This window comes from Nothobranchius furzeri, chromosome 5 (genome assembly GCF_043380555.1).
Source record: "Nothobranchius furzeri strain GRZ-AD chromosome 5, NfurGRZ-RIMD1, whole genome shotgun sequence".
NCBI classification, from domain to species: domain Eukaryota; kingdom Metazoa; phylum Chordata; class Actinopteri; order Cyprinodontiformes; family Nothobranchiidae; genus Nothobranchius; species Nothobranchius furzeri.
The window spans coordinates 41,420,177-41,441,493 of record NC_091745.1 but is presented as its reverse complement, the minus strand read 5'-3'; the positions used below and the strand labels follow the sequence as shown (position 1 = coordinate 41,441,493).

The 21,317-nt window shown below is 41.7% G+C and overlaps 1 protein-coding gene across 1 annotated transcript in view; it reads left to right on the top strand.

Annotated features, from left to right (window-relative positions):
* col14a1a (collagen, type XIV, alpha 1a) overlaps window positions 1-21,317 on the top strand; it is a 184,607-nt gene that overhangs the window by 122,947 nt on the left and 40,343 nt on the right. The window contains exons 27-35 of the mRNA XM_015949068.3: window positions 2,776-2,919; window positions 3,129-3,293; window positions 3,436-3,474; window positions 3,618-3,756; window positions 4,804-4,946; window positions 5,506-5,615; window positions 16,009-16,167; window positions 18,874-18,951; window positions 19,587-19,673. Of these exons, the coding sequence (XP_015804554.1) occupies window positions 2,776-2,919; window positions 3,129-3,293; window positions 3,436-3,474; window positions 3,618-3,756; window positions 4,804-4,946; window positions 5,506-5,615; window positions 16,009-16,167; window positions 18,874-18,951; window positions 19,587-19,673 (1,064 nt within the window). The remainder of the gene's footprint in view (window positions 1-2,775; window positions 2,920-3,128; window positions 3,294-3,435; window positions 3,475-3,617; window positions 3,757-4,803; window positions 4,947-5,505; window positions 5,616-16,008; window positions 16,168-18,873; window positions 18,952-19,586; window positions 19,674-21,317) is intronic.

Sequence of the window (21,317 nt, the reverse complement as noted above, 5' to 3'; positions counted from 1 at the left end):
GTGTTATCAAATAATCTGCAACACTTCATCAATCATTAATAAAGGGTGAGAATGAGACAAGCCTGACCAGTTGCTTGCCAAATAGTGAGCTATATATGTTGACCTATATTTCATTTAGCAGTTATATATTAAAGCTGTTAGAGAAAATTTGAAAAAACTATTTTGTGTTTCTTAACAACATTCTACCATAGTAATGTGATAAATATGCTGTGGAGATGGAAGATAATGTAATAAATTGGTTCTCTCACATTTGTCTGAAAAACCTCCCCCCGTAACACGTTCTGGACCGAAAGCAACTACCGGACCATCCGGTTGTCGGTCTTTATTTATGACTAATAAACATTTGTAACAGTAGGACGGAGCCTATATGGTACCACTTCACTCGCTTTAATAGGTGTTAATATTTAAGTCAGTAAGTAAAGTGTATGTATGTAGCACTTATCACAAATCAAACCATAAAGTGCTTCACAAAGACATCAAAATTTAATTATGATTAAAAGGCAAAAATAATTAATAAAGATCTAAACAGTCGAAGATCAGAAAACAAGTGAAAAAACACAAAGAGTAAACCAAAAACTATTTTATTTTACAGTGTTTTGTTCAGATTAATGAAGGGAGGTAATTTATTTGTCATTTTTTAAGGGAAGCTTCATTGTAAAGTTGTACCCATATTTTTTATATTTATTTCACGTTACTGATGATGAGTTTTATCTATATCTATCTCTCTCTCTCTCTCTCTCTCTCTCTCTATATATATATATATATATATATATATATATATATATATATATATATATATATATATATATATATATATATATATAGATATATATAGATATATATAGATATATATTATGTTTTTCTGCACATGTCCCTTCACGCTCGGCTAGCTGTTGTAATTCCAAAGTTGCCCGTCATGATCAGAGGACAGAGTGAGAACAGATGAACTGCTCTCAGATATCTGACGTCACAACTTTTACCAGAACATGCACTTGATCATTTGTCACCGCTGACATCTTAATCAATGGAAACGAGAAGGAAAGGGTTACGATTTTATTGACAGAGTTTGCTTTTCATTTCTGACAAAGACGTGACACTCTGGTAAATTCTGGTCATTCTTGTGCTGATCTCATTCTCCTGGGACAATTAAACAGTTAAAACTCTCGAGTCATGAGTGGGGGGATTTAACAAAAGGGGACTTTAGAGGATGAATAGTGCTGGATGACTTTTTAGTTTATTATGAAAAGGTCAGGAGAGGATTAGCGATGCGACCTTATGAACATGTTTAACAAGTTATCACAGACAAGTGCAAATACTGACATTAAATCATAGTGACCCAGCATAATGAGTTTACTCATCCACTTGGATTACCAGTGTCAAGTTTTATATCAAGTACTTCATTTCTACTCCTGTTTAGTGACAGAACGTTGTACTTTTATAAAAATAAAAAAAAACATCCATCATAGTCAGAGTCCAGGTTTCTGAGATGCTCTGGTTCTCTGCAGCAGCACAGAGAGCCACCAAGATACTCTCCTGAATTTAACATCAAAAACCCATTCAGACGCGGCTGAAGCATCACCAGAGTGGCTGACGTAAAAGACCTCGAGAGAACGGTGCTGCCAAAGAGTCTTTCACTTTTTTAAAAGTTAACACTTATTGACTGATAGGTCTATTAGCAGCTTATCACACAATCTAAGTCTAAAGTTTGATCGTAACGTTTGTCCTTGCACCACTGAAGGTTGCACTTTGTGACACACAGCTGGAACAAAGTGTTTACCCGCTTTCTTTTTCTTGTTTTGGCTTTCTCACGCAAACATGTTTTAGATCAGCAACAAAAAAAGCCTTAATGTTCAGACCAATAACCTTAGAAAGTACTAAATGTAGTTTCAAATGATTGATTCATTTAGCTAGTTTCTCAGTCGACTATAAAGGATTTTACAATTTTTTACAGACTCTAATCTATGACTATGAGTTTCTATGACGATGAGTTTGTTCTTGTGCTTCCTCTTCTGGGTCATGAGTTCCTGTAAGTAGATACTTACAGTTTCATTGCTCGTGCTTTCAAGTTTAGATGAAAGTTATATGTTTTGGAAAAACTTTTTATTCAAAGGTGTGAAGCACTGAAAACCCATTGTTTAGATCTTATTTCTGATTATAATCGGTCACTCTGAGTTTTTCATGCAGGCTGAACATGAAAATAGTCTCCTACACCTATCTCCTACATTAGCTTCTGATAGAAAATAGATGGTAAAACTCTAGGATTAGAAAATCCTGAACAGATATGTCACACTGTCACTCAACATTCATGGACTCACGACGGGGAGATGCTAGTAGAAGCTAACCATTAGCATTAGTAACTCCACCACACAGCAGAACTCCTCCAGGCTTGTGTTTTTTGTGGAGATGAAACATCAAAGTTGCAAGTCAGTGGTGGAATCATGTTGCTGTTACCCTATCAGAGGTGAGATCTTCAGATATCAGGAAATAGGGCTCTAGTTCCTATAAAGGGTTCACCCCCAGAGAATGACTTACAAGGCATGTGATGTTTACTGGTAATGGCACCAGGAGCAGTTTAGTTGTTTTTCTGTCATCAGCTGGATCCAAAATAAGATCTAGGATGAGACCTGAAACATCTTCACTGACCTAAAAGAAGTTTAGATTTTGTCTCTTTAATAATGTACAGTTAATTCTGTCACAACTGCTCTAAATCATAAACAGATGTTTCAGCATGTCGATGTGATGCCCTTTTTCATAATCTTTGTTATTCTGTTGTAGGTCGAGCCATCAAACATGTGAAGGAATCCATTTATACACCAGCAGCAGGAGCCAGGAGGGGCGTTCCTAAAGTCCTGGTTGTTCTGACTGATGGACGTTCACAAGATGATGTAAACAAAGTGTCCAGAGAGATGCAAATGGAAGGTGATTATGACTTCTGTTAAAAGAAAAGGGATTAATAAACAATGCTAGCTTTTACTGATCCAGTCTGGGTCCAGTTCATTAACTTTTCCTTAAATATGTGTTAGTTGCTGAACTGCTGTGTAAAACTCGTGACTGACATTATTTCCTATCAGACAAAGGTTTACCTCTGACTTCAATCTTGAATCAAATATTGTCGATCTCGTTTTCAGGCTACATCATCTTTGCCATCGGCTTTGCGGATGCAGACTACGGAGAGCTGGTGAACATTGCCAGTAAACCCAGTGATCGGCACGTCTTTTTTGTGGATGATCTGGACGCTGTGAAGAAAATAGAAGAGCAGCTCATCACCTTCGTCTGTGAGGCTGCAACTGCCAGTGAGTAGCAGGTCTAAAACACAAATCAGAAGCAAAACGGCTTCTCAGCTGACTTTTAAACTGAAAAAATGTCACATAGAACAGAACAATAAAAAAATCTAAATATCAGAGTTGAACTAATGTGCTCTTTTCCTCCCTCCAGCATGTCCATCGGTTTTGATGGGTGGTAACACGATGGCAGGTAAGAGGTTTCATTTCCCAGACAATGGTCTCAGTGGTCCATCAGACGATGTTTGCAATAATGATAGCAGTGCAGTAATGATGGTCCAAACAGTGGAGATGGGAATGATTACTGCAGCGATGATGATGATGACGATGCTTCAGGTTTCAGGATGATGGAGAAGTTTGGCCTGGTGGAGAAGGAGTACAGCTCCATACCTGGAGTTTCTCTGGAGCCCGGCTCCTTCAACAGCTTCTCCTGCTACAGGTTGCACCGCGACGCTCTGGTGTTACAGCCCACCATGTGAGTAGAGGGAAGAATGCCATGCAGAGCACCTGTCCAGCAGTTTGTTTTTGTAATTCTGCTTCTTTTTACTGATGAATTGAAGTTTTTAGTACTATCCCATAAAAACTAATTAGTCTACTCCTATTAGACCTCCATTGTTGATGCAGATAATCTAGTTGCTCCATTATTTATTCTTCTCTCTTGATAAAAAAAAAACATTTAGCGACGATGATGTTTATAGAAGCTGTTAGAAGATTGGCAGAAAGAAAAGCTGAGCACCTGGTATCTCATTCTTTTACCTGCAACTTTCTCCGCCCATATTATTCCTGTGGGCCTAACAAAGTTAGTGGTTTTGGTGAAGACGGCGGCGGGAAACATGAGCCGTCATGACGACACCGTCCATCCGACAGTCTGCAGTCTGTTCAGCCAAAACGAGTAAACTCGTAAACCCGTGTCAGCTAAGATTGAAGCTTAAGGTTGAGATTTTTACTTACAAGTTCAATGAATTTAAAGAATATTTGCTTGTTTGAACAAAAACTAGTACTGATTTACGTGAAGATAATTGGTCTAAATATCACTGTTGAATTGAGTTAGAAACTTCAAACATTAGTCTAAGAAATGTAAAACTGAGTCGTACCAAATCTGAGCTTTTAGCTGTTTAATTTTTTTCTTCTAAACTCTTCTTTTCTATGCTGTTGTCACTTGGTGAGCTTTTTCCAGTTTGTGCTGTCAGCAAGCTGTAATTTTACCCTCCTGTTGTGTGATTGTGCCGCTTTAGAAAAGTGTCAGCCATGAGCAGAGCGAAAAGCTGAAGGTGAGATTTAAACCTGAAGCTCTCGGAGACTCAAAAGTTGCTGTGATCAGAAAAGAGCGGCTGCTCAGAGTCGGCGGGAAGCAGCGGAGAGCAGTCGCTGGAAAAGACGTTGACACTTTTAAAACACATCCAGGGGCTACAAGATTTTAAAGCACAGCCAACCCCGGTGTGTGTGTGTGTGTGTGTGTGTGTGTGTGTGTGTGTGTGTGTGTGTGTGTGTGTGTGTGTGTGTGTTTTCACTCCTGCACCAGTTACCTTCATCCTGAGGGTTTACCGTCTGACTACACCATTTCTATGATGCTTCGTTTACTCCCTGAGACGCCGCAGGAACCCTTTGCATTGTGGGAAATTCTCAACAAAAACAATGAGCCATTGGTGGGACTAATCCTTGACAGTAAGTTTGAATAACAGTTTTGCAACTTTTTTTCTTGATTTATTTATTTTTTGTTTTCTTTTCTTTCAAATAAATGAAGAAAGTTCACAAGTTTGGAAAGGGAAAGTGCAAAAACATCACAAATGGTGCTGCTTTGGTTTTCAAAACCATCATCTTTTGGTTGGTTGGTTGGTTGGTTGGTTGGTTGACTGACTGGTTAGCTGACTGGCTGGTTGAACTCACTTTATGCAACAGTCCTTGGAGGGAGTTTGTAGCATCAGTGTCTCAAACCAGACTAGTTGACTTCTGGCTTCCTGCCAAAATACCAAGACCTTTCTGATATTTCCTTTTTATTAGCTCATAAGCAACAGTTTAAATTGCTAGTCTATTTTATAAATACACCATAATTTCCTGTGATAAGATTCCAGTTTACTGTTCTTATTGTGTTGTTTTATATAGAAAACGTTATTGAAAGAGTATGAGCTGATGTGGTGAGAAACCTAATAAATGTAATTGAATGCCTTAAATCAGAACTTTGGCTCTTCTTACCTCTTCACTTCTTCTTTCTGTCTGCTTTTAGATTCAGGGAAGACATTGACGTTCTTCAACTATGACTACAGAGGAGACTTCCAAACGGTTACCTTCGAAGGACCAGATATCAAAAAAATCTTCCATGGCAGCTTCCACAAGGTTTGCTTCCAAAATCTGTGTGCTACAATTCCCAAAATTACTTAAAGAAGGGGTTAAAAAAACACAAATCATCCATCCATCCATCCAACCATCCTTTGTCCTTCACTTGTCTGGGGTCGGGCCACGGGGGCAGCAGGTTAAGTAGATAGCCCAAACTTCCTTCTCCCCAGGCTCTTGGGCCAGCTCCTCTGGGGTAATCCTAAGGTGTTCCCTGGCCAGCCAAGTAACATAGTCCCTCCATAATTTTACTGGGTCTTCCCTTAGGCATCGTTCCAGTTGGACTGGAGTACCTCACCAGGGAGGCCTCCTAACCAGATGCCCCAGCCACCTCAAATGGCCCTTCTCAATGGGGAGGAGTAGCTGATATTACGCCGAGCCCCTCCCATTGACCAAACTTCGTACCCTTCTCTACGGAAGACCTCAGACACTCTGCGAGGAGAACTCATTTTAGTTTCTTCTCCACAATCTTGTTTTTGTTTTTGGTCACCCCACAAAGCTTGTGAATGTAGATGAGGGTTGAAACGTAGACCAACCAATAAATCTATTACTCCTACTTCCAGCTCTGCTCTCTCTTCACCAGAGACTGGCCCAACACCTGCATCACTGTAGACGCAGCAGCAACAAACCCATCTACCTCCCTCTACATTTTCCCTCATTTGGGAACAAGACCCCAAGATACATTAACTCCTCCACTTTGGGCAGGACCTCATCCCCGACCCAAAAGCACCCTACCCTTTTCCAGCTCAAAACCATGGTCTTGGATTTCCAGGTGTTGGTTTTTATCCCAGCCATTTTACACTCGGCTGCAAACCACTCCAGTGAAAGTTGGAGATTACGGTCTGATAAAGCTAACAGGGCCACATCATCTGCAAAGGGCAGAGACCTTACCCTCAGGCCATCAAAACGGATCCCCTCACCACCCCACTTCATCAGAAATCCTGTCCATAAAAGTTATGAACAGAATCACTGACAAAGGGCAGCTCTGGTGGAGTCCAACTCTCACCAGAAACTAGCTTAACTAACTGCCGGCAACGTGGACCAAGCTCTGACACCGTTCATGCCTAACAGCCAGTATCAGAGGGCTTGGTACCCCGTAGGACTCCTAAAGCTCCTACTTAAGAGACCCTGCCAGACCAGCCTGGCCTGCCAGACTCCTCCCCTGTTTAATTCTGGACAGAGAAAGGGTCTGGGAACTCTCCTATTCAAATAACCCCACCCCCTGAGAATTCTAACCAAGCCAATCAGCGCTGAGTAGCGTATGTCACACACCACAACACCGAGTCATAAACATGGCGACTGAAGTGGAGTTCGCTGTGACTCTTTCCTCTGTTCTAAATGACTTGAATGTCTTTAAAACAACAAGCAGAAGCGCTAAAAGCATTTCTTCTAAAAAAAAAATAAATAAAAAAATAAAAGATGTCTGTGCCGTTGCCAGATGCCATTTTTGACTACAGCTAAAAAACTACAGTCGACATTTCCATCTTTTTTCTGACTGGTTATTTTTGAGCTGGCTAGCCCCGCCCCTCAAGTGCCTCTCTGCCTGTGAGTTACCAGACTCTGTCTCTGTGCAGAATTAAACAGAGGACGAGTCTGGCAGGCCAGGCTACTGCCAGGTGCTCCCAGCAGATACTCACAATACGTTGACCAGATCTGACGGCATCCTGCTGCACACCTCTCTTCACCCCGAGTCTAAAACATGTGGCTGCAGGTCAGATGAAACTGTAAAAAGGTTGATAACTGAGCTGTAGCCGAAGGTATCTTGGTGCCAAAAGCATATATAGATACCCTTTAGGGGTTGCATGAAATAGTCGACTAGTCGACTTCACGGCTCTGTAGTGACTTTTTATGCCTGTCATCAACTAGTCACTGTCACGTGATAATGACTGACAAGATGCAGTCCTCGGAAAAGGCAGCAGGTGATGAACCCCTGCGCGTCTGGATCGAGGCGGAGGCGACGCGCTGTGCGATACTGACACCGGCGGTAAAACGGACATTTAACCAAACTGTGACCTTTTCCCTCTTGCAATTTAACCTTCCCCTCACCCCCATCCTAATCTTAACCAGTTTGTGCATGCAAAGCTCTGATCGTTGACGTGCGCTCCAGACATTGCGTCCTGAGCACCGCCAAATCAGGTGTCACCACCTCAAAAACAAATTAAACACCCGATCGTTCATGTCGGCTCATTTCCTTTCATGTTTTCTGTCTGTTATTTGTGCCTGATGCTTTTCGCTGCTGCGGAGCGAGGCGCATCACCTGTTGTCCTCCGGTGACGCACCCCCAAGATTCCACTATCTCCGCTCCGCTCCGCTCCGGCATGAACTCAGCAGCAAAAACGGTCCCGTTGTAGTCGGCCGGCAAGCAGCACGCACTCCGCTGTTTTTGCGGTCGGTAGATCTTTTAGAACTGCAGTTCAAAGGTAACTCATAAGGTGAATATAAATGAACCCAGGTAGCAGTTTTTCTTTAGGATTGAGAGGAGATGCAGGAAGATAATAAACAGGCAGGACAGAAAAATAGTCAAATAAAAACAAGTTAGTTTTTGTACCTGGTGGTTGCAACAAACAGACACCACTGAAGGTAATCAGAAGTGAGGAACAGAAAATGAAATAATTATTTTAATGTTTAGAGCAGCAGGAACTCCGAGAGGCTGCAGGTGCATCAGTGAGTTTGCGGCTGCTGCGCAGGGGGAGGGGGGAGAGGACTGAAGTAGGATGCAGAAACTACTGTTGTTAAAAGAGATGTGTTAACTTAGAAAATGTGGGCGCAATTTTAATTGTCAAAAACTCCAGTGAACCTACCGACCGACACCCCCCCCCCCCCCACCCCCCGCCGCCGCTTCCGGCGTATGACGTAATCAACGACGTCGAAGTCGACTCGACTTTCATTACTTGACTGTCGACTTTAAAAAAAATAAAGTCGTGCAGGCCCTAATACCCTTACGCTTGAACATCATTATAGACAATCCATGATGAGCGCAGAAACCCAAAACCCCACTTGGATGCAGATCTGGGGGGCAGGGGCATTCCTCCTGACCACACCTTTCCAGGTCTCGCTGTCATTTCTACGTGAGCGTTGAGGTCCCCCTGAGCGAGGGAGCACTGTTTCCATTGATATTATTCTCCATAAGAGGTCTTTGGGCTGCACTGTCTGATCCTTTAGGACCTGTTTGCCATGGGGGACCCAACCAGGGGCATGAAGCCCCAGACAGCTTAGCTCTGACTGGGACACTTAAACCCCTCCACCATGAGAAGGTGGCAGACCAGGGAGGAGGAGCACAAATTGAATTAACTATATTCAGACTGCAGCATTGAAACTCTGAAGAAAAAAGTGATACAGAGAGAACTGGAAGCCTGGTTACGAGCAGCTGAGAACACAAAACTCAGGAAGATCTATTATAATGTCACGTTTTTGAAGTTGTGGAACGAGTTAGGGTGTTTCCAGCTGCTTCAAAGCTGGGAATTGGAATTTATTCATGTCAGCATTGCTGCAGAAAGTAGCCCTCCTCCCTCTTCTGCCTTTTTGCTTTTTCTCTGTAGATCTTTGCTATTTTACTCATTTAGTTTGATGGTTTTAAGTTAAAGTGGTCTTCTTTAACTCTCCCGCTGTCCTAATGGGTGTGATCCTGCGAGGAAAGTAGACCATTGAGCAGCACTGATGGTTTATCCCTTGGGTCAGTGTGGCAGGGGTGAGGAAGAAGAAGAAGAAGATATCATTTCTATAGCACCTCTCAAGATAAAAATCACGAGGCGCTTCACAAAAACAAAAACTGTAAAAATATAAAAAAGCATTTAGAAAATGTTTAAAAATATATTTAAAATGAGCAAAAATAGGCAATTGTGATTAAATAATGTTAAGAAAGAGAGTGAATGGGAAAGAGGGAAATCAGTGGATCCTGAGGAAGGTGGAATAGGTGGGGAGAGCAGAACAAAGAGCGAGGGGTTGAAGAAGGTCATACAAAAGCCAGCTTGAACAGGTGAGTCTTCAGCTGCTTTTTGAAGGAGACCACTGAGTCCACTGATCTCAGGCTCAGGGGGAGAGAGTTCCAGAGTCTGGGGGCCACAGCAGCAAATGATCTGTCACCTTTGACCTTTAGCCTGGTGTGCTGCACAACCAGTAGGCTTTGATCACTGGACCTCAGGGACCTGCTGGGGGTGTAGGGACTAAGAAGATCACCAATGTAAGATGGTGCTTGTCCATGTAAGGCCCTATAGACCAGAACCAGGATCTTGAAATGAACCCTGAAGTTGACTGGCAGCCAGTGAAGCTGGAGGAGAAGCGGGGTGATGTGGGTGTGTTTGGAGTGAGCACTACCTCACCCCTGCCACGTGGACCTCAAGGGATAAACCATCAAGCCTGCTCAATGGTCACCTTTCCTTGCGGGGTCACCAATAAATACAGTGGGAGGGTTAAGTAGAAATGTCTCATATATTTATGCCAGTTAAGTTGTGATAAATTGATTTAAAAAGTCAAATTCTGATTAAATTTCTCCAACAGACATCATTATCATTTTTACTTGAGAGAAAAATATACATTTTTGAGGGAAAAGTTAAAAACAAATTATGGAACAAAGTGATTCAATGCCCTTTGCTGAATAAATAATGCTACTGATTTGGCCTCAGCAGGCGCAGTGAATGACTTATTCACAGTGCGAGAGATTTTAGCGTGAAATATCAAACACAGTTAGAAATCCTTTGATGGTGTAACGTGACGAAGGTTCTCTGATGTGTGGCAACGGTCACATTTGCCCAGCTGGGTCAAGCTGGGTCAAACAGTACTTTTGAATCCACAGATTAACCCAAGGAGCCACGATGTGTGCTCAAGATCATAACACCATATCTGCTGTTCCGTCCCAAGAAGGGCACTTCAAGTCACGATGATAATAATTAGATAATAATTAATAAATTCATTGAATTTATTACTGTTTAATATAATCATCATAACATGATCACTTGATTCAATATAAAGGTATTTTAATTACATGAAATGGATTATTATGCTTTGGGTACAATAATAATTATTATAATGATTGTAAAGACGTGTTCAGCAAACAAGGTCAAGTTCACCTTGCCCAGCTAACACAGAGTTCAGATAAACAATAACTGCATCACATGTTTTTGACGCATGAGCAAACTTTCTTCCGGAGAGAGTGGGAGTGGTCCTGAGAGCTTTTGGTAAAACTAACCATCACAGATTCAAGTCCAGTTCTTGAACCAACACCACGAGGAAAGGGAACGGCCGTCCCTAACCTCCACCTGCTGTTCTAGTCACGCCGACCAGAATAGCCAAAGAATAAACGAAACTGTCACCAGCTAACGAAGACGCTACCAGAGTCATTGATTTCTGAAGTTAAGTTAAGACGAGAACGTTCATCTGCCAAACGCTTCATAACCCTGGTCACCTCCCTGGTGAGGTTTCCTGGGCATGTCCGAGTGGGAGGAGTCCTAAAGGGAGACCCAGGACAACTCTGGACCCGACGATCGGACACTTGCGTCTTCACGACCAGCCGGAGTGTCATCTTGGATGAATCACCATCCTCCTGATCTCCGGATCCACAAGAGGGTCCTGTTTGGGTGAGGTAGAACACGAGGATGCGTTTGATGCTGTTTCTCTCAAAATGACTCAGTTATTCGCAAAACATCATTTCCACCCAGAACGCTTTCATTCTCTCTGAAAGAAACCTTCTGAGAACTTCATTCACGCATCCAAAACTCACCATTCTCATTTTAGTTCCATCCAGTCACGGGTTTGCTTTTAAACAAGTTTAACATCAAAACTGTTGAGAATTGACATTAAAATTTCCATCCATGAATTGTCATTTTACAATTGTAGCTTCAAATCTTTCCAGTTTAAAATTGTTAGTAATAAAATTTCTTCATTTTTAAACTTGCCTCATTATTGAAACAAAACACAGAAAAGGTAACATTTCTGGTTATTTGAAAGCAAAGATCCTAGCTTCTGATTTAAAATAACTTTTACTATTAAATTTATCTAAATTAAACATTAATCTTTGGATTAAAATTAGATCAAGCAGGTTGATGTATGAACTTAGATCGATATATAAGTATCCGGGATATATATATATATATATATATATATATATATATATATATATATATATATATATACATACATATATATATATATATATATATACAGTATATGATATAAGCTTCATAGGTTAATCTGATTGGTCATTTTTCAGAATCTCCACTGCTTAGCAACAGAGGGGATTTCAGTGTGCAGATCAACTCTACAATGGGAAACAATCAGTCCTCACAGAAAAGACTTCAGAGCGATGCTGTCAGGTTTTATCTCGCTGGTTATTGTCGGTTACTCTTTTTCTTTTTCCGTAACAAGCAGCTGCTGTGAAATACGTTTCTACTTGAACTTTGATATTTTTCTTGCCTTTTTTTTTTACCACAAACATGCAGCAACTCTCGTTTTACTTCTTTATCTCGGCTTTGAGCGTGTGCGGGAGTAGCTGTCCATCATTTTGTGTCTTTTGTCTTCTTCTGAAAACATGACATCCTTCAGAGAAGGAACAGATGCAGAGGACTGCCAGACCAGAGGAAGTGTTCGTCTCCATTTAGACAGGATGACAAGTGAATAAGGAGAGTGTTTGTGTGCATGGGCTTGTTTGTGCGGCCTTTATGAAAGTATTACCATATGAAGACGCTGTGCGTTCAAGCAGGACAACTCAGTAGGGTTTGTCAACGCTCGGTGAAGCACAGACAGGCCCACAGACTGAGAAAGAGAAACAGGTGAAAGAGATGGATAAATAGAGATGACAGAGGAGGAAAGAAGAATATAGAGAGAACATTACACAAGAGCGAAGTCAAACTTTTGACTTTACTTCACACATTGCGTTATTATAAATATCCTGCTAAGTTATAAACTCATAAATCCCAGTTTTAGCTTTAGCTAGTGAAATAAACACTGACTAAACCCAGAATCTATCACTATGGAACCAGTTGCCACCCTCAGTTAGGCTGTCCCCATCTCTGCCACTCTTCAAGAGTCGCCTAAAAACCCACCTCCCCTGCTCGGCGTTTCCTGAACATGTTTGAATTTGGTCCTCTTTTATGTTGATTTTATCTCACAGTTTTCATTAGTTCACTTTTTCCCTTGTTTTACACATTTGTCTTCTATTAGAATATTTCACTTTTTTTGTAATTTGTAATCTGTAATTTGAATTGCTTTTATTTTCTGATTTATTCACTTTATTTAACTTTGTACTGTTCCATGTTCAGCGCCTTGGGCTTCCTGACAGGGTTGCGGAAGGCGCTTTAGAAATAAAGCTTTGATTTGATTTGATTTGATTTGATTTGATTTGATTTGAGAATCTGTCTGAGCTGTCACTGATGGTGACCAGTTGGGTGGGGTGTGGGGCATTCCCCACAGGGGGGTTGCAAAACGTCCTGAAGCATTAATGAGTGTTTTGATTCCTTTTTGTTTTGTTGCTGGAATTTTGAACACGTTTGAAAAAATGTTGAGTGTGGTTCAAAACGGAAAAAAACCCTCATGTTTTCTTCCTGTTTTGTGTCTCAAACTGATCTCTAACAGTCTCAACCCACTGACTACCAGTAAATATAGAATCAATTTCAAAGTGCTTCTTCTAGTTTATAAAACACTGAATGGCACGGCGCCAGATTACATGCCAGGTCTCTGCGGGTGTATCCACCCAGCACGGTCTGAGGTCCTTAAGAAAGCAGCCAGCTGGTAGAACCTGGGTCAGAACCAGACTGGGTGACGCTGCTTGTGCTGCACGCAGATGGACTCAGCTTCCTCATGACCTCTAATGTGCCACAACTCTAGTAACTTTTATGGTTCTCATCAGCCTTATGCTGCACCTTCTGCACAGTAGCCCAGTCTTTAATTTAAACTTTTTTATTTTATTCTTACAACAAATTTAATTTGTGGATTTTAATTTTGAGTTTAAAATCAGCTGTTTTATGTCGTCACGTTGATTTTAATGTTCTTGCTGGAGCAAGAATGTCTAAACTGATCTAAGATGATAAATGAGTATGAAAATGAGTTTTCTCCACCGGTTGTCTGGGCTCTCCCTTAGAGATAGGGTGAGAAGCTTGATTATCTGGGAGGGGCTCAGAGTAGACCCGCTGCTCCTCCACATCAAGAGGAGCCAATAGAGGTGGCTCGGGCATCTGGTCAGGATGCCTCCTGGTCACCTCCCTGGTGAGGTTTCCTGGGCACGTCCGAGTGGGAGGAGTCCTAAAGGGAGACCCAAGACATGCTGGAGGGATTATGTCTCTCGGCTGCCCAGGAAACGCCTTAGGATTCCCCCGGAAGAGCTGTCCCAAGTGGCTGTCAGGTGCTCGCCAACGTGCCCCATCCAGGGGGTGGCTCCAGAGGGGGGCTCCGGTGAGGGAACACTGTTTCCATTTATGTTCATCATCATAAGGGGTCTTTGGGTTGCTCTTTGTCTGATCCCTCACCTAGGACCTGTTTGCCATGGGGGACCCAGAGGCATAAAGCCATACTCGTTGATGGAATTTTGAATGGCCTCAGTTTAAAGAAACAGCATTTATGTCAGACAGGTCTGACTAGCTGACAGCAAGTCCAAATGCAGCCAAGTGTTTTACTGTCGCCTCAAAAAGCCTCCGATCTCTGAAATGTCACCACAGTTGATTCAAACATTCATTCATAAACCTCGGTTTCAGAAACCTTTTGGGAGGCCATTTGCAGCAGGTTTGAAAACTTTCTCACAGTAACACTGAGCTGGTTTAAACTGGGTATTTTTCAGACCTAAATCAGGGGTTCCCAAATTGGGGGTCGGGACCCCCAAGGGGGTCCCCACAAAATTACAGGAGGTCCCCACAATTTTGTCTTTGCTGAGATTGTGAGGTTAGCAAGAATTTCTTTGTAAAAATTACATTTATAAACTCCCAATAACACACCCTACAGTATAATCACAACTCCATATATAATTTATAACTGTGTGTCTGTGTAAAGATGGTAAATGATCACATTTAACGTGTGTACGCATGTAGGAGTTGGGGCTAGGGGTCCTGGCTTGGACATGAGCAAGGGGGTCCTCAAAAAAAGAAATTGGGAACCCCTGACCTAAATAACTGAAATCTGTGTAAGTTCAGAGTTTACAGGAAGAAAAACCTTTTAATGAGTATCACCTTTTTAGAAAGGTTTGTTTAAAATAATCATCTGAAACAGCAGAGGCCAAACATTCTCTGAACCTTCGGTTGTTTTTATGTAAATGTGAAAACAACAGAAGAAGAAAAATGTATGAATGATTTTTGCTGCTTTCTGCTTTTGGAAAGGTCGTTTAAATTCCATCAAAGTTAAACGCACAAACAGAGCTGGTCAGTTCACAGTTTTCTTCAACATAAACCTCAAAGTAGGGACACACACGCACACACACACACATATGTTCATGTATTCATTCCCTAAGCACCAGTACTAACTTTAACTTAATGTCACAAAATACCAGCAAAATGGCTGCACCTTTGAGGATTTTTGTGGTGCTTTATTTTACAAAAATAGCCCAAACATCATGCTCAGTGATGTGTGCAGACCACCTGAGGAGGCAAACAGGAAGTCGTTAAAAAGCAGCTGGTCCGACATCAGCGCTAACACACAAAAACGAACTTGGTCGGATTACATCAGCTTTTCTGTTTGAGTATGATTGAATACGTCGTAATCATTTACGTTCCTGTGACTTAAAAGTACATTTCGTCCTGTTTTTTCCATAGGAAGATGAGTAAAGTAGAAAAATTCCCATAGATGCGGATAGCAACGGTCCGCTTTATGATTGTCCTTCCCCTGAATGCAGTTTTCCCTCTTCGTTAAGCGAACAACCAGCTGAACGTGACGGTCCGTGGCTCTGGCAGCAGTTTCAGCTCACAAACATCCAGCTGGTCTGGATCTTCTCTTTGCTTACTGTCTGTTATTTTAAACTCCATTTATTTGGAATAGTGGGATTAGTACGTAAGAAACGGTCTCGCGACTCGTGTTGCGAATGACCACAGTCACCAATTCTTCTCGTGTGTCTATGTATGTCTGATCTGAGAAGTGTGTGTACTGAAACTCTAATTTCCCTCTGGGATGAATAAAGTATTTTTGAATTTGAATAAAAAAACAGGAATGGAGACATTATTAGTCTGGGTCATTAGTGTTTGTTAATACTTTCACACTCTCGAGTCTAACATCTTCATTCTGGCTGATTAAAACTTCCTCTTCTTAACTCCACTGATTCTGTTTTGTGTGCGTTTGTGCCGTTGGGGGGGCGGGGGGCGGGGGGGAGGCAGTAACGACTGAATAGGAGCTGCTCGTTAGTATTTCGGTTTAATCACCATTTCAACACACTTTCTTCCTCTCTCATATGAAAATGTAACACTGATTTCTTTCTCCTGTTGTTCAGCTCCATGTAACTGTCAGCAAGACGTCAGTGAAAGTAGTGTTGGATTGTTCAGCAGTGGGAGAGAAACCAGTCGGCGCAGCTGGGAACATCACCACAGACGGGGTGGAGATCCTGGGAAGAATGGTTCGGTCCCGAGGCAAAAGAGACAACTCTGCACCAGTCAGTGTTTTATTATGCTGTGCATTTTATTTATGCGTAACTAGCAAGATGTTGGTAAAATGCAGATAAATCCAATAACCCAATGGTACTAATAGAAAAGAACACGTAAGTCAAAGAAAAAAACGTTTTCTTTTCTCAGGTCTTTGCATTTTGTTTCATTGTTTATTAAAAGAGAGACATTAAATAGATAGCTGATTTTTGTTTTGTTAGAAAAACTATAAACATGTTTATTACCCAGATGCTGCTTGAGTCAAATGGGCTAAAAGAAAATAAAAATGGTAATTAGGCACCAAAACAAGTAAACATCGTAAAATTAAGAATCAGCTTTTTATGTTTGCGCTTAAGTTCTCCTCCTGAGTAATGTGTGTGTGTGTGTGTGTGTGTGTGTGTGTGTGTGTGTGTGTGTGTGTGTGTGTGTGTGTGTGTGTGTGTGTGTGTGTGTGTGTGTGTGTGTGTGTGTGTGTGTGTGTGTGTGTGTGTGTGTGTGTGTGTGTGTGTGTGTGTGTGTGTGTGTGTGTGAACAGTTTTTTTAGTGAAATGGGAGGCAGAAATATTAACAACCATCATAATAAGTCAGTAAGTGGAAGCTAATTTCATTGATGCTGCAGACGTCTGGAAATACTAAAGACGTGTTTTTTTAGGGTTTTACTTAAATGCTTAAAAATGTTTGTGTTAGTTGGTTTTGCATAAATGAAGTAAGGAAAATGTACATTTGCTTTCATTTCAATCTGAATAGTCCAAAGTAACTGATCTAGATTCAACCATTTAGTGAAGAAGTGACTGTCATGGTGCAGTGTGGATGGCGGTGGACCAGGAGGCAGAAATACCAGATCAGGTTAAAAAAAACAGATTTATGTAATAATGGCAGGTAGGATGATACAACAGGAGCAACGTAACAGGGTGAAAACACAACAATGATCTGACAGAGGACAAGTGGAAAACAGGGGGTTAAATACACACGGATTCTCAGAAACCCATGGGTAGGATAACAAGGGGCAGGTGAGTCCAATAAACAACTATGTAGGGCTAAACGAGACCAAGGCCCAATCCCAATACTCGCACTTGCACCCTCGCACCCTTCAATTGCTCGTTCCCAGCCAGGTGTGCGAGTGTGTAGGGTGTCCCGATTCTCAAGTGCAGAAGTTGACCACGCCCCCATTGCACCCTTAATCCGCACTTCACCCAAGTCTGCAGCAATGCGGACCTCAGGCAAGGGTATTACCCACAAGTCATTGCTGCAGGAGAAAAGTCAAGTCTCAAGTTCCTTTTCTGAAAATATGTATTTTCTAATGAAATTAGTTCATTTTAGGACGATTAGTTGATGCTCTGAATGTTTTAGACAAAGCAGCAATGAAGTTAATTTGTTTGAAAGTTGTTAATAAAGGTTATTGAAAAAAGTTTCACAGCTACCAGCATCCCGGCATGAGTTGTGATCGATGACACAATGCTCCCTTTCTGCAGTTATTTGCACACTTGTGTACTACGCACTCGAACCCTACTGCACACTTTCTCCATGTGAACTTTGCTGGAGACCGCAGGGCGCAGAGTGAGTGTTGAGATTGGGCCCAAGAGTCGGAGGGGTTGGAGCAGATCTTGACAGTGTCATTTCAAAATTCCTTTTTTTCCCCTTGCAAGTTAAAAAAAATGATGCAACTGGAATGTTTTATTTTTCCCCTCCAGATTTCAGTCCGTGAGTCTGGGATTTAAATCCGTCTGTTACTAAAGTTTATGTTTAGGTCTCAGCTAAAGCTTCAGTCAGAGTGCAACAGGCTCTAAAACCGTTTAACGTTGCAATAGAACAGCTGCATTAGTAAGATATGAATGACTTTTGTTTTCAAACATAAACTTTTTACGTATTTTAACATAAACGCGACTTATTCTAAACCAACTTTCTATATTTTTTTCTTAATTGAACGGCTCAATTAATTAAATATAATAAAACGCTGCATCAGTCGCCTCCGGGCCGATAAAACCAACCAGTAATAAATTAAAGAGCAGCTGAAGCAATAACAGCTCACCTCCAGCTGACAGACTGGGACCATGCATCAAGTCTCTTCTGGTTATTTATGGTTTCATTAGGATTCAGCACAGAGGGTCCTAGTGGAGGTGGAACTCTGCTGTGGGCTGTGAAGCACCAACTTAGGGGTCTTGAAATGATCTCCAGAAGCCAAATGAAATTATAATCGGTTCATCAGATTGTTCGTTTACTTTAACCAACGGTAGTGTGGGTCTGCTGCTGCTGCTTAGGGTTTGGAAACCACTAATCTATTCTAGGGAAGCGATTTAGTTCCTGATAACTACATGATTATCAACTCTGACCAAGATGAAGTTTGATGATGAGTGATGAATGCATGGCCTCAGGTGAAATCCACCTGAAGTCAAATGAACGGTGTCAGTGATCAGACCTCACTGACCTTTGATACTAAAGTTATGATATGAGTTTGTTGTAATCGTGAGACCCTTCTGCATCCCTGCAGGGTTCTTTTCTTCTGTTTTATTCAAGCTAAACCAGATGTGTCCATGTTCTGGCTCATTCCTGCTCTTTAATTCGTCGTGTACAGGAAGCAGAAGCCAGGCTGCCTTCCAGAGTCAGCACCGGAAGCATCGCTACATTTCTGAAATGTGCTAACTGATAGCGATGGGTCTGATGTGCAGCACTGACCAAGCTGCCTGTGTGTGTTCTCATACGTGTGTGTGTGTTTACAGTTTCAGCTGCAGATGTTTGACATCATCTGCAGCACGTCCTGGGCCAGCAGAGATAAGTGCTGCGAGCTGCCAGCATTGGTAAGGAACTAAAGCATTCCTTTCTACCGTCTCTGTGCATCAGGTCGGTTCGACTTACGAAACAGCTTCTAGTTCATCAGCTTTTACAATCACTTATGTGAGTCATTTCATTCATTCTGATTCAACCAGTTAGTTCAACACCTTAAAAGCATGCTGCTCATGTAAATAAATCACGTACATAAGTTACATAAGCAGTTTCTAATGAACCAGAATAAACAGACCAATAAAACAGAGGCCTGGCCTGCCAGACTCGTCCTCTAATGCTACACAGAGAGCTATCCCCATAAGGAAGCATGGCGCTGGCGTGCCAGGCTAATAAAACAGAGCACCTGTATGGAACTATAGGACTATGTGGGGATCCCTGAGAGGGTCATCACTGTGGTCATTCATCTGTAAGCAAGTGTATCAGTTGGAGCCAAATTAATACTGTGGTGTAGATCCGACACAGGTTGGCATCTGTGTGCGTAATTCACCATCATTATCTTGTTTTGGGGATAAATTAGGCACCATCTATACTGGATGTGTGTGTGTGTGTGTGTGTGTGTGTGTGTGTGCGTGCGTGCGTGCGTGCGTGCGTGCGTGCGTGCGTGCGTGCGTGCGTGTGCGTGTGTGTGTGTGTGTGTGTGTGTTTTCAGAGAGTTGAAGAGCAGTGCCCTCCCATGCCTCATTCCTGCACCTGCTCCCAGGAGAGTGAAGGACCTCCAGGACCCTCCGGACCTCCTGTAAGGACATTCAGTTCTAGTTCATGCAATGAGCTGTTTACTTAACAACATTCAAATCTTTCATTTTCTCAAAGGAACATTGTCTCTGACCAGTTTATTCACTTATTTATTAGTGTTTAGATTTTTTTAGTATTTATCCAAACTATTCTTTTAAAGAGGTTTCTGCAATCTGTATCTAATCAGACTTGTCCGTTCTGCACAAGCTCTTAGAAAAAACTAACATATTTATCTTCTCTTCATGTTTGGAGCAGTCTAATTACATTTCACTATTCGTGATTACAATCCCTCCAAATTTTCTCTTTTATCTTAGGAGTGAATTGCTCATCTGTAGGGTTGAATCCACAGGTCACAGTCCTCGCGTCCCCCCGTCTGTCCGCGTCTCTATCTCATCTTTTGTAAAGGCTTCATCGTCTCTAAAAGAATATATATACTGGAAACCGTGGTTTTCCCACAAAGTTTTTTCACTTATTTAGTGAAATGTGACTGAGAATTCCTCTAATCTGCAGGTTGATCACAAGCCAAATGCTTAAAAAGAGGTGATGGTTAATAAAAAATCACACTTTAGTTTTTTTTCCTAATCTATAAAAGTAAGAAGCTGTTTTTGAAAACCAACACAGGTTTCAGATGAAACCCCAAACCTGCGTTCAGTCTTTTCTTGTCTTCCACAGCCGGAGACAACTTTAGCTTTTTTATTATTATTTAGCACATTATTGATTTTTTTTAACTGACCTGCACCCCGTGCTGTCTGATCCGATCCAGGCGGAGCTCAATACTGAAGTCAACAATCAATCATGCATTAATGAAAACAAGGCGTGCTGAACCTGCCATCTCCTTTGTTAGCGCTGAACAGTGCCTGTGCTGTTGCGGATCCAAAATGGAAATCCGTCCCTGGCATCAAATAGCTTGGTTAAACGAAAAGAGCTGTTTTCCTTTCCTCTCAATTCTGAGGGTCCGAGGATAAATCCAACCGTAATTATTTTCATAGCTTCTGCCGGGAGCTAATTCAAGTTTGTGCTGTTTTTCTCTCTGACTGTTTAGAAAAAAGTATCAGAGTAACTTCAGACTTTGGTTGGCTTTGGTTTGATAGTTTGGGATGAAAGAAAAAAGTTAAGCAGATCTAATAGAAGGATGGAAAAACAGCAAAAGAAAATCTACTGATAATAGCTGAACTTTTGCTTTTACAACCTTCATGTTTCTCCTCCCTGAGTCACAGGGCTGTTTGGTGGCAACGGGCTGTGCACCACACTGAATATCGGCCAAAGAAAGCCAAGGAGAGTTCTCTCGGGTGATTTTAGGGACAACCGTCGACCAAAATGTTAAACATAAAGGCTAGAAGATCTTCTCCAAGCAGCCTGACGTTCCTGTGTCTATTGTTGCACGTATGATTCAGAGCTTTAAGGCCCACAGGACTGTAGACAACCACCTTAGGTGTGGCTGCAAGAGGATAAGTGATGAAAAGATGAAGATTAAAGTAATCAAAGAGCCCAGAATAACTAAAGAGATTGGAGGTGAACTGCAGGTTCTTCAGGTTCTGCTGCTGTTTGAACCAAAGTGGATTTAAAGGAAGACAATGGAGGACCACACCCACGTTGAAATGTAGAAACAAGAATGAAATGAGTTGTCTACATGTGAGCTGACAAGCAA